This window comes from Scleropages formosus, chromosome 6 (assembly GCF_900964775.1).
Source record: "Scleropages formosus chromosome 6, fSclFor1.1, whole genome shotgun sequence".
NCBI classification, from domain to species: Eukaryota; Metazoa; Chordata; class Actinopteri; order Osteoglossiformes; family Osteoglossidae; genus Scleropages; species Scleropages formosus.
The window spans coordinates 3893117-3907090 of record NC_041811.1 but is presented as its reverse complement, the minus strand read 5'-3'; the positions used below and the strand labels follow the sequence as shown (position 1 = coordinate 3907090).

The 13974-nt window shown below is 41.3% G+C and overlaps 1 protein-coding gene across 1 annotated transcript; it reads right to left on the bottom strand.

The window, feature by feature from the left end:
- Positions 1 to 5475: 5475 nt before the first annotated feature.
- On the bottom strand, positions 5476 to 8189 carry LOC108923619 (mucin-5AC-like). Its single transcript, XM_018734488.2, has 2 exons — positions 8151 to 8189; positions 5476 to 7912 (listed from the first exon to the last, which is right to left on the bottom strand). Exon 2 carries the CDS (start codon positions 7854 to 7856, stop codon positions 5796 to 5798), a length of 2061 nt encoding a protein of 686 aa, XP_018590004.2. The 5' UTR covers positions 7857 to 7912; positions 8151 to 8189; the 3' UTR covers positions 5476 to 5795.
- Between the last annotated feature and the right edge of the window lie 5785 nt (positions 8190 to 13974).

Below are 13974 nucleotides of genomic sequence, written 5' to 3'. Positions count from 1 at the left end.
ATTGTACAATCCTGAAGGAGGGACATTTTGTTCTTTTGATATTCTATTCAGCGATATAATTATACATGTTGCAACTCTTGGAACATGCCCAAACAATAACTGCTATGAACACTTTGACGCAATGTTACAATATAGGTTCTGTGAAGCTGACTTATAGTTTAAGATTCAGAGGGTTTAAAAAGTAGGGAATGCATCTGACTGTCTTTAGGAAGGTAGGGAGGGCAAATTACTAATTTTACAAAATGAAATGCAATGAAATACAATATTTTCAAATGTCTCAATCTATGAATGTCATCAGTGCAAAAGTATACATGTATATATATGTAAGCATTTTTGCTTTGGGTCTAGGGGACTGTCATCTTTGTCAGCACTTTATATGGAACAACAGAAATGTCTTATATAAGAAGTCTCAATTCTATAAGAACTGGTTATTGATAACGACATTATATTGGTGACTCAGTTGTACAGTTCTGAAGGAGTTTTATTTGTTTACATGGAATTCATTGATCATTTTCAGATTCCCATATCAACCAAGGTAATTCCTTCCGGTACTCTTAAGAATCCCCAGACATTTCTCAGTTAAACTGCTATAACTCAATCCAAAAGAGTAATCAGGTGACAAGATTTGTTTCTCCCTAACCTCAACAAACAATAACAAAGCCATTCTGGGCTTATTCCAACAAGATGTAACTTCCATATCCTACATTGTCTCATACTGGAATTCTTTCATGAGTATTAGGCCTGTGGGCTGGAGAAAAATATGGTTGTTACCATAGAAGTATCTACTATATAAATAAGGTTAAAGAGGTGTCAGCTGATTCATATAATTTCTCCAGCAAGTCATTATCTTCAGAAATTCAAAAGAGACAAACTATGGTTTCTGAGAAGAGCAAACTGAAAGTACACACACACACACACACATTTTCAGAACCGCTTGTCCCATACAGGGTCACGGGGAACCGGAGCCTAATCCGGCAACTCAGAGCGTAAGGCTGGAGGGGGAGGGGACACACCCAGGACGGGACGCCAGTCCGTCGCAAGGCACCCCAAGCGGGACTTGAACCCCAGACCCACCAAAGAGCAGGACTGTGGTCCAACCCACTGCGCCACCGCACCCCCTTCCAAACTGAAAGTATTCTGTATTTAATCTGCCAGTACTAATTTACTGTAACAAGTTTGGCAAAAAGTGCAAAATTACATCAGTGTAAATATTCATGATCGCAAATCATTGTCACAGTTGTGGGGAAAATGTGCTGTTTCGTTTCTTCGATTTCTGGAAGGAGGACAACAAATTAATTATTTTAATGGTAAACCAAATTTCAAATCCGTAAATGCAAATTTTCTAATAACAAACCTGACTGTTACATCCTGCGCACCCACCTCATCGGCTACACCTGCCGTTTCCTGATGGAAGCGAGCATAAAGAGGGACGACGCGCAAGCCGGGGTGCGGAACCTAGTTTTGCCTCTCTTGTTTCCCGTACGACGTCGCCACAGTGAACCCAGCCCCAGCCCCAGCCCCAGCCCCAGCCCCAGCCCCAGCCCCAGCCCCAGCCCCAGTTTTTTTGACCACGCTGTTTTTCTTGTCCTTCGTATAACGTCTGCCGATAGCCTGACCCACGACCTGATTTTGGATACCAATTTGGATTTATTAAACTTCGCATCTCTTTACTCTGCATTTGAGTCCGTCCTTCTCTCAAAGCAAGCATGACACTGACCTTATAGCACTCTTAAAAGAAATCAAACAGTACATCGCTACTAAGAAATTGAAACTATTACACTTTAAATCTTTCAACACTTTAAACAAGGGGGACAGATGGTTGCATAGTGGTTGGATATACTATCTGTGTAGAACCAAAGGTTACAGGTTTGACCCCCACCCTGGCTATAGTACCACTGAGCAAGGTACTTAAAGCTGATATATGCTGTCTTGGCCTAAGAAATGGAAAGCTGATCTGTGCTGAGTCAAAGGGTTCACTTCCCATAACACTGGAACAGCCAGCATGGTGGTACAAACTAGGGCAAAGATTACGACCCACAGAGATGAAAATTATGAAAGAGTGGCATTGTAGCGTAATAGGCCAGTTCAAGCCCGGTCAAGCAGCCCTCCAGTGAGTGTTTGGGAAGATGGGAAGACTTCGAAGCTAATTCCTAAGTGGGGTATGTGCTGATGGAGAGGGAAAGGCTGGCACTTGGATGTAGTTTTAATAGAAGTAAGATAAGATAAGATACTATGTCATTGTATACAATACAATGAAATGTGTGGCAACCCTCAGAAAACTGCAGCAGAAAGAACAATTTAAATAAATAATGAATAAAATTTGATTAAAATATACATACATAAGGGGGTGTGGTGGCGCAGTGGGTTTGACCGGGTCCTGCTCTCCAATGGGTCTGGAGTTCAAGTCCCGCTTGGGTGCCTTGTGATGGACTGGTGTCCCGTCCTGGGTGTGTCCCCTCCCCCTCCAGCCTTACGCCCTGTGTTGCTGGGTTAGGCTCTGGGTTCCCATGACTCCATATGAGACAAGTGGTTTCAGATGACGTGTGTGTGTATACATACAGATATATGTATTCTAATCAGTTCTGGTACCATGGATTACGGCTTATTCTCAATAATGAAGAATTGTTGGCCTCTAAGGACTAACCAAATTTTCAGATGAGCCTAAGTCCAGTTGCCATGATTCCCAAAAACACATATGGAAAGAAAAGCTGGGTGGACTAACAGCATCATGTTTTTGTTGAGGAACTGGTTACAAAGCCTGTTCCTTTCATGCCCACAAACTGCTTTGCAGTAGCACAGCACATCTGAGTAATCCATGCTTAAAGATTCCTTTCTCTTATTTTTCTTAGCCTTTTTTTTAACCAATTTAGGCTCTGGCCCGCTGAGATGCTGAGAAAGACCAGCAGTTAATAAAAATGTGTACATATGTAGAGCGAAGGCTGTAGAAAGCAATACTTTGGTCTTAGGATTTTAACCAGTTACACCAAAGGTAGAATTAGTCTTGATAGATACATTTACTCATTCAGCTGATGGTTTACTCAAAAGTGGCTTAGGATAGGTACAACTATTTACTCATTTGTATAGTTGGGTAATTTTACCGGAGCTATTAAGGGTAAGTATCTGTCTCAAAGGCACAACAGTAGATGAGATTCAAACCAGCAACCTTTGGACCCAAAGATAAGAGTTCTGGTTATAACACTGTAAGTTCCCCCTAAAAAGGGTAGAGTAATAGTTATTGCCTCTTGTGTTTTAGGTTTTGACCCTAACTCTTACTGTTGTACCTTTGATCAAGGTACCTATCTGGTGCTGTGTCATAGGCTATAACCAGACTGTTAAATACAGGCAGCGGCAGGAAGCCAATACAGAGAGATAAGGAGATCAGACACCTGACAATGCTTTAGCAGGTCAAACAACTCATACTGGGGCATTCTGTATCAGCTGGAAAGGTTTGACAGCAAACAAGACTACACACAAGAGAGCTGCAGTAGTGCAGGTGGTTTATCGTCATGATCTGAATCAGAAGCTGTATTCTTGTGAGATAAGGGCAGATCTTGGGGATTATGCACAGGATATATCTGTACAACTGTGTTATGGCTTCAATGTGTTAAAAAAAGCAAAAACTTGAGGGAAGAAATACTCCCCTTAACTGATGAAGTGGATGAAATGAACAAATTGTCCAGTTTCACAGAGATCCCAATAGGTTATGGACCTGCTTAGAGGAGAAGGATCTTTGTCTTGGAGCGGGCAAGTTCGAGATTATGACTAATTTTCCAAGGACAGATGTTCCAGAGGCAAGCTGCAATACGACATAAAACATCTGTAGTGGCAGAAAAAAAAGGTATGCCAAAAAAACTGCGACACAACACATACAACACATGTCAATGAAAAAAACAAGAGGTGAGGATTAAGAAGAGGTCCAGAGCTCAGCCCTGGAGAACACCAGCTGAGACCGAAGACAAGGAGCAAAAAACTACCTTGTAAGATCTACCTGACTGGTAAGAACCAGACCTTTTTGTTGCTGTTCCACTGCTTCCAAACTGTCCAAAAGAGCAAAGCTATATCCAGTGGTGGACAGTGTCAAATGCTGAAGAGGTCAAACTGAATGAGGACTAACAAAAGTGAGACTATTCTAGCATGCTGGGAAGCATGACCCTGTAAGGAACACATTCAGAGTGGAATGGTTGATCTTGAAGCCACACTGATAATCAAGGATCAAAGAATACAGATAACTGGAACATACAGCCTATAACTTTTTTTTGGGAAAGGGACACTGGCTAAGAACTTGGTGATAGAATTGAGAAGAAGCAAAAGAGAGAAGGGGAAGAAGAGAAAAACACCATAAGTATGAGAATGAAGTGATGAAGGCTCTGCTGGGAATGTGTTGCAAACGATAAACATCTTCAATTGAATTTTAAAAAAAAAAAATCTGGAATGCCAACAAAAACTATACTTTGAAAGGGGAAGGGATTGACTGCTGATTAAAAATAAGGTGGCATGTGGAGGCAAACTACTTGCTGCCCATTCTCATAGTCTAAGTTGATGAAGGGAAAACATCAAGAAATGTACCCACAGCAGTCAGAAGTCCTGAGTAGGGTCACCATGTAGAAGACCTGAGCCTTGTAACATTTTCTGTACTAGACACTACAGCAACAATAGACAAATCAGTTATAAATTTGCAAAGATTCAAAAAGCAGTGTACCCCTCCCACAACTTTACACATGTACAGTTGCTGAAAGTTATGGACAGAGGTGTGTGCAAAGAAATCAAGATCACTGTTTAACAGTAATTCACTAATTGTGGGAAGGGAGAGACATGGTGGTGGAGCAGGTTTGACCAGGTCCTGGTCTCCAGTGGGTCTGCGGTTCAAGTGTCCCCTCCCCCTCCAGCCTTGCGCCATGTGGTGGCGGCAGATTAGGCTTCGGCTTGCCGTGATCCCACTTGGGACAAGTGGTTTCAGATGATGTGGATGTGTGTGTAATTGGGGGCGCCAGCGCGAGAACTCTTGACACAGTCATACCAATCTTTACCACAAGTGGCAAAAGCTTCAACGGTACAGAGTGTGTCAAGGACTTGGGAGGCCTGTTGGAATGTAGTCTTGTGAAAACTTCATGCTGGAGTAGAATAAGTACTCCAGAGATGTAGAAGGAGGGGGGGCACGGTGGTGCAGTAGGTTGGACCGGGTCCTGTTCTCCAGTGGGTCTGGGGTTCGAGTCCCACTTGGGGTGCCTTGTGACAGACTGGTATCTTGTCCTGGGTGTGTCCCCCCCTGCCCTGAGGTGCCGGGTTAGGCTCCGGTTCCCTACGACCGCGTATGGGACAAGCGGTTCAGAAAGCACGCGTGTGCGTGCTCTACGTCATGTTGAAGGGATTATTGGGTAAGGGGTTAATTACATTCCAACACAAACATACTTCAGAAAGCAATTCAATACAGCCAGAGGACAAAAGACCAAAAAAAAGGCTACTAGAAGCCATTAATGTACCAGCTTTATTTTGCCACAGTTCAGCTTTCAGCATGAGATTTGATATTCATCTGAACACAGAGGCTCATTTCATTGCTTTAGAGTATGAAGGTAACCATATTTTGAATACCAGTTATACACTAACAGAAAGTCACAACTAATTTAATCAGTATGTAGTTAACAGCAAGTGAGCAAAAACACTTTAATCAACATAAGAGAAAGCCTACAAAGAAACTTAGTTCAAATGAAGATTACTTTGAAATTTCATAAGGAGCAGGAACAAGGACAAGAACAGAGCCTCCAGCAACTACTTAACATTATCAAAGCTCACTTACACTAGAATGTGGTAGGGAGCTGCTGCCATCTGGGTTGAGAGTGTGGTACTGTGGTGACAGGAAGGGGGATCTGGTCCTTTTGAGGTTCAGCTGGTTGCGCCATGGTGACTGAAAGGATGACCTGCTTCTCTTCAGGCTCAGGTATTGAGGCTGTGGTGATAGACATGAACTGCTGCTCCTCTTCCAATTCATATGGGGGCTGTGTTGTAACAGAAGCAAGGAGCTCTTCTGGAGGCTCAGATGGGTGATCCATAGTCAAAACAGAAGCAAGGAGCTGTGGAAAGGACAAAGGGCGTTTCAGTGAAGGAGATGATGGGGCAGCTGTTGGGATCTTGCTAGTCACAGGAGCATGGCGGTGCTCATGGTGAGAGAGTTCAGTCGGGGCAACAGTCATTTTGGTTCTCATGAAAGAATGGTGCCGTACTGCAGGTTCAGACAGAGCACCTCCTGTGTTCATGGAAGGATGAGGTTCCATTGCACGCAAAGATGGAGCAGTACTTTCTGTACTCATCTTTGATGAGTTCTGCTGTACAGCAGGCTCAGATGGGGTAGTACTTGTGACTGCAGAGGAATTGTAGTCCCAATCAAGCATGCATTGTGGCACAAGTGTGGTCATGGAAGCATGGTGCTCCATTGCATGCCAAGATGGCACAGCAGGTGTGGCAATTTTAGATGTATTGTGAACTAGAGCATGCTCATAAGGGACAGCTGTTATGGCAACATGGGGCTCCATTGCATTCGCAGGAGGAAAAGTAGTTGCGGTAGTCACAGATGCATTGTGCCGTACAGCAGGTTTCGCTAGAGCCACAGTTGTCACAGGAGAATAGGGTTCTATCACATGTCCAGAGGGAGCAGCTGTTGTCACCATCACAGATACATTGTTCTGTACAGCAGGTTTAGACAGAGCCACCATACTCGGAGGAGAATGAGGTTCCATTGAATGCTTAGAAGGAACAGCCATTGTCATGGTCACAGATGCATTATTCTGCACAGCAGGCTTAGATGGGGCAGCAGCTGTGCTTGTCATGGAAGCATGGGGTTCCATTGCATGCTTAGAGGGAGCAGCAATTGTCACAGTGGTCATCACAGATGCATTGTGCTGCACAGTAGGTTCGGACAGTGCCATAGTCACAGGAGAGTGAGGTTCCATTAAATGCCTAGAAGCAGCAGCTGTTGTCATGGTCACAGATGCATTATTCTCCACAGCAGGCTTAGATGGGGCAGCAGCTGTGCTTGTCATGGAAGCATGGGGTTCCATTGCATGCTTAGAGGGAGCAGCAATTGTCACAGTGGTCATCACAGATGTATTGTGCTGTGCAGCAGGTTCAAATGGTGCCATCTTAGTCACAGGAGATGGAGGTTCCATTGCATGCTTAGGAGGAGCAGCAGCTGTCATGGTGGTGACAGATGTATTGTCCTGTACAGCAGCTGTGCTTGTCATCATGGTCACAGATGCATTGTGCTGTACAGCAGGTTCAGACAGAGCCACCATAGTCACAGGAGAATGGGGTTCCCTTGCATGTCCAGAGGGGGCAGCAGTAGTTGTGGTGGTCACAGATGCAACGTGCTGCACTGAACGGGCAGCTGTCACTTGGGAAGTTTGGTTTCGTGCTGCAGGGACTGACTGGTAGACACTGAGGATAACTTGGCTGGGTGGCAGCTCTGAAAGGTCCATACCAACTACAGCATTCTCCCCAGCATGCTGCATGAGATGTTGAGTGCCAGTATCTTTAGCGCTAGGGCTACCTTCATACACCAGAACACTGAGCTGGGCATCATGGACCTTAACTTCTTGTTGACCATCATTCTCTACAGAATGAAAGCGGCCCTTATGCACCACAATATCATGCCGGGCATTGTTCAGCTCAACTTCCTGGAAGGCATCATTTTCCACACCATGAAAATCACCATTATGGAACACAATATTACGGCGAGCGTTGTGCACCTCAACATTTTGGCGAGTTTCATTTCCCACAACGTAACGGTCTTTATGTACTACACCATCACGCTGATTGTGCCGTTCCACATCCTGCACCATTTTCCCATCTTTACTTGCAGACATCAGGAACACTTGACTGTCAGTTTTCTTGAGGAAGGGTGTAAGATGCCTCAGGAAGCCTATAGATAGATAGCATGCAAGTCATTTCATAAACCAGATAAACAGTTTTTGCCTTAAGTGTAATAACAGCAGTTTTTTTTTTTTTTTTTTTTTTTTGGACTTGGGCACAAAATTTAAATTTAAAAAAAAAAAAAAAAAAAAAAAGGTCTGCCTTACACAGAAAAAGTATACTTAATACATTTCTTTAGATGACACACAGGGGAACAATGCATAAAAAAGGAAGAGAGGATTATATACCTCTTTGCAATAAGGAACACAGGAGGAGCCAAAGCAGCATACACCTATACCCCATGATGAAGCTCAGAAAAGCAAGTACAAAGCATCCCACATCCTTCCCTTTGCTGCCATAAAAGCACTCTTGAGTGCATCAGGGATCTGGTCCATGCACACAGATCCCACCCACTGCCAGGTGGGTCTAGTTATGATGATTTAATTTATCCAGACAGGCTGATTGGCTTTAAAAGACTAACAATGCACAGACAGAGATCTTATTTGAGATATCTTACTTTAAAATAGACTTTGAACACTGGATAGTTATATCATATTAAGCACACTGTTTTGTAAGATGCTGATTTTCACTGGATGTGTTAAGATATTTCTTATCCATTTATTCCACGATGAACACTTAACTATAGAATTAGTGTATGATGAGCAGGCAGCTGACATGTTCAGGACTATCGGCAGTGGATCAGCAAGGCATGGCCATTAAAGGTTTATTTTTAACCCATTTTATTGTGAAATAAAAATATTTCTTAGAGTTGAATTGCAAGTTCCCATCTCACACAGTTTCTTCTCGATTTGTAGGAGAGGCATAGTGTTATTAACAACTATATGTTTCATATGTTTATTAATTTCTGAAGTTGTAATAATAATGTTCATTTAAAAGTAAAACTATAATTAACACAATTTTAATGTAACTCATTTTTACTTAGAAAAATAATAATAGTAAAAATTTGTTATTATTAATAATGCAAACAATGTATATTACATAAATGAAATAATTTACAGGCTACTATTAATGAAAATGTTATCTAGCAGTGAAATGTGAAATTAAACAAGCCTGTTTGTAAAAACCAGTCTTGAAGGAGATCTTGTGTGTAGTAGTGTGCAGTGGTGTTGTAATGTAAGCCTTTGTGGTTTGCAGCACCAATGGACCCACCACATAGATCGTAAATATCATTTAGAGGAATTAATTTCATGCATTTTGGACAACCAGTAACAATGTGGTTAACATAAAATTTCAAAAGAAAATTACACATATGGTGAAAACATATTTCAGCAGTTAATCTATGAAATATGTTTCAGATTAATTGAAGCACATCAATGGTTCAGCTGGAAGCATAGTGGTTAGAGCTGCTGTCTTCAGATTCAAAGGGCACAGGTTCAATTCCCACCTTTGGCTGTAGTTCTTTGAGGTACTAACCCTAAATTGCTCCAGTACAATTACCCAACTGCATAAATGGGTAAATAATTATAAGCCTGTAATAATTGGAACCTTAACATTATAAGTCATGGAGAAAAATGTCAGGTAAATGAATAAATGTAAATGTAATCTCCACTCCTGACTATGTAGAATGATTTGTTGATGCCTATTAACTCCAAATATGACAGCATATCTTTTCAAATGGCCTGGGTAAATGGTGAAAACTTTTTTTTTCTCGCATATAAGAGTACACAGTCCAGTTCAGTACACAATGTTCCATGGACATCTATCTATCTATCTTGAGCAATCACAATGATGGCCATTATTGTTCATCATTAAACATTATCATCATAAAATAATTGCTAAAAATAATGCTGTCAAATCAATTTTTTGCTAACGTTTTCAAATTATTTATTTTCTCTTCCTTCAAATTTTTCTGGAAATACTGCAGTTACAGGGAATGTCCCTCTTTGAGCCACATGAGAAAAACAGCAGGAAGAGGGTCCTGGTGCAATCGGAAAAGTAAACAGTACATTTACATTAACATTTACTTTTATTCATTCAGCAGACGCTTTTGTCCAAAGTGACATACATCTCAGCAAAATTCTATTTGTGCATTATTTTAATTTGTGCAGTAATGGCAAATAATGCAGTAAAAATTACGTGAAGGTCAAGCTTGTGGCTACAAAATCAAGAGTGGAAGTAACCCAGGGAGGAACACTAAGGAAGATTTAGTCCTGCATCTGTAGCACAAATGCAGAAAGCCATCACTGTCTGCTTACTTTAAATCCCTGCGGTGAAGCCCATCAGCATTACTCCAACTATACTTTTCTTCACCTTTTCTTGTCAGTGTGTGTTGTAAACTTTGTGTTGTGACATATTCACGAGTTAATAAATGAAAAAAACAAGTAAATGCAGAACTTACCGAAAAGAGAATTCGCCTTCTTAGTGATGGTGTGTTCTGGTTTGTGTAAACTAACAAAAATTGTGAACATTTTTCTGATGCTGTTTTTTAAAGAGCACATTTTGCACAGCTTGTACAGAGGGAAGATATGGATGAGACGGTGTGATAAAGAGCTCAGAGCAAGACAAGGGAGCAGCAGGAAAGTTGTACTTTGGTGTCTGACGCTGGTCATCCTACCTGGTGGGACCATTACTGACCAACTGCAGTATTGGGACTAAAAGGCTCAACAAGTAATAACAGTACACACACATAATTTGCATATTCCAAACACTCATAGGCAGCAGGACTGTGTTGGACTGAGTCAAGACAATACACTTTTCTGTCAGTGCTTATGATGAGCTTAAAAACCCTGAGGGACATTTGGAACTGTGAAATCAATTTGCCATCAAGTCAATGTCCATAAACCTTGTTCCATTTAAAATATAGAGGAATTATAGAAAGATGGGTAAAAACTAATAGACTTATAACCAGAGATTATATAAGATTTACCTTACATAGTGCTAATTTCTGGTGTACAATAAAAATGTGAAATCAAAGCAGTTTCCATTGTCTTTTATAAAAATATATTGCTGCATCTCATACTTAAAATGTGTATTTTGTATGAAATAAACTTTGACTTTGGAATTTTGCTACATTGTTTTCTGAACGGGGGAGCACGGTGATGCAGAGGCTTGGTCAGGTCCCATTCTCTGGCGAGTCTGGGGTTCGAGTCATGCTTGGGGTGCCTTGTGACGGACTGGCGTCCCGTCCAGGGTGTGTCCCCTCCCCCACAGCCCTACGTTGCTAGGATAGGCTCTGACTTGCCACGACCCCACTCGGGACAAGTGGCTTCAGACTGTGTGTGTTTTCTGAACATTATAATTAATGTCTTTCAGGAGTGCTTGGTAGACAGTGGGATGTATGGGACAAAGAGAAACCAGTGTGTACAGTGAGAAGATCTACTGTGGTCATTCCCTGTACATATTATCCAAAGGGAAACCAAGTGAAGATGAAGATGTGGTGTTATAATAAAAACTATATAGAAACCTCACGTGTGTCCAAGTCAAAATATAAATGTTAGTTCAGTGTATAAGGATATAGCAGAGTGTTTGAGGGATAAAGAGAAGAACTGCACTCCAAAGATAAAGAACATCAGACACACAGATGATGGAGTGTACATTCAGATTTATCACTAATAAGGACCAATGGTTTGCAAAACATGAAGCAACTCAAGTTCTTGGTAAGCCTTGATTAAATTACAATGTTCATGGTATAGCTTTGGACAATGTTGAACAGACCACAACAATGTTATCTGATCAACTACAGTATATTGAGATTCTTTAAAATTAATACTTTACCAAATATGAAATAACAAAACATTAAAAAAGTAGGGTCACAGAAAGGCACTGTTTGCTGCTGTAAAGATATTTCTTTTATTTATTCTAATGGGTTATATATTTTCCTTTAGAATTAAGCATGAACATGACCTCATCTACAGGAAATGGAACAGTAAGAGGAGGAGACTGTGAAACTGATTTGTACCACAGAGAGATGCTCTCTCAGGCAGTCGGAGTTCACCTGGTTTAATCACAAACAGCACCTCCCAGAGACACACTTGACACTTCACTTCAATCCTGAGTCTCTCAATTACTCTGGAAACTACTCCTGTGCTTTAAAAAGCTATGAAGACACTGTCTCTACAGACTTTTGTCTGCATGTGAAAAGTTGAGTAAGTTTGATATTGTTTACATTTATATTTATTTCTTTAGCAAACACGTTGCACCAAAGTGATGTACAATGAATACTATTCAGTATTTAGCAGACACCTTTCTCATCCAGGGTCACTAACAGTAGTAGATACAATACAGTACACTACCTACAATCACTCACCTACATACATATACATATACATACACACACACACACACACACACACACACACATTAATGCAAGCTACCTTCTGCTACTCCGATCTTCCTTAGTCCTCTCTGTGTCCCAGTCATTTGTAATTCAGAATGCTAACTAATTGAGGCAATGCTACTAAGCTCTAAAATCTAACATCTTCTGTTTTTTTAACTGCATTTTACTTTACTTTTATCTGCTTGTTTCACTGACACTTTTTTCCCCAAAGTGACTTTCAGTGTTAGATTAGACTAATATCTCATCCTTGGTTGCCACACCCTGCTTATATCGCTACAGGAGCCAGACTGTCAAGAGGCATGCAAAATCAAAAAAAACTTGGTCTTCATAAATTCAAAACAAGTAACTCAAGTTGGATTGGACTACAGCAAATGACATCAAAGAGAATATTTATGACTGTGAACCACAAGTGTTGATCAGGTTGATACATCTTGTTTTGTGAGAACTGTTCTCAGTCTTCTATCTAGGACTTGTTTTTCTCCTGTAAATAGGAGAAAATATGTAAATGTTATGCATATCATGTGATACAACTGTAGTTTCTTCTAAAAAAATACTTGACAAGCATTAAATGAATAAAAATTTGAGATTACGACTAAAGATTTTCTTTAAATCTGAGGGCTGTGCAATGGGCTGCCATCACACTGTGAGGCACTCAGGGGCTGCATGGTAGTTAGGGCTCTAGGTTTGCCTCTAATTATTCACCACTTTCCACTGCAGTCCATCTGAGTTTTATGCTTCCATTTCATATAACAGGAAGGAGACACAGCAGGATTTGTGGAATTAATACTTTACCGCAGGAGTCCACATGAAACCAGATCACCAGCTCTCTCATCTACATGCTCCAGATTGGAGATCTGGTGGTTTCTCCTTAGTCTCACTCTCACACTCACACATACACTGTCTGAATCACTTTTCCCCATTCAGGATCGCAGGGAGCCAGAGCCTAACCCAGCAACACAGGGCATAAGGCTGGAGGGGACACACCCAGGACAGGACACCAGTCTGTCGCAAGGCACCCCAAGCAGGACTCGAACCCCAGACCCACCGGAAAGCAAGACCTGGTCCAACCCACTGCACCACTGCGCTCCCGTCTCCTTAGTCTCTCCTGCTTATATCGACTAACCATTGTATTACTCTGCCTCAAGTTCAATCAACATGATTATAAGTTACATGCTTGCAAAAACAATCCATTCTTTCCAGAGCGAGAATCACTGGTTAATAGGAACCCGATGAACTGCTATCATAAAGTGGCGGTTCCACTGCAGGTTAGCCCCTGTAAAGTCATATTTAGTCAATGATGGCAGACTTTTATGATAATGCCATTTTTAGACCTGTTCTCTAATGCTCACATTTGTGGCCACGCTCATATAGGTAAAGATGGATGAATTAAAACACACAGCTTTGACTGATACTGTTACTAAAAACACAAATAGCGCAGTAGGAGATAACACAAAACAGGAGCTTTCAGTAGCAACTGCAGCAACTCCAGTCTAAGCTTTGCAGTGTGATGACTCCTCTCCCTTATCAGTCTATTGAATACCATGGCTGCATCTGCAGCTGACAATTCAGGATATGGGCATCATATTTTAGGTCTTCATGAATCCATTTTGCAATACTGGTTCTAATTCTTAATGTGTAATATGGAAATCCAACAATTTTATAATAAAATGGTTATGTATTGCCATTTCTAAACTGTTTAGCTAGGGCATTACAAGTCATAAGACCTCATAGAAGCAAACATTTAACCCAGTCGCATTTTTAGTGGACAAGTACAG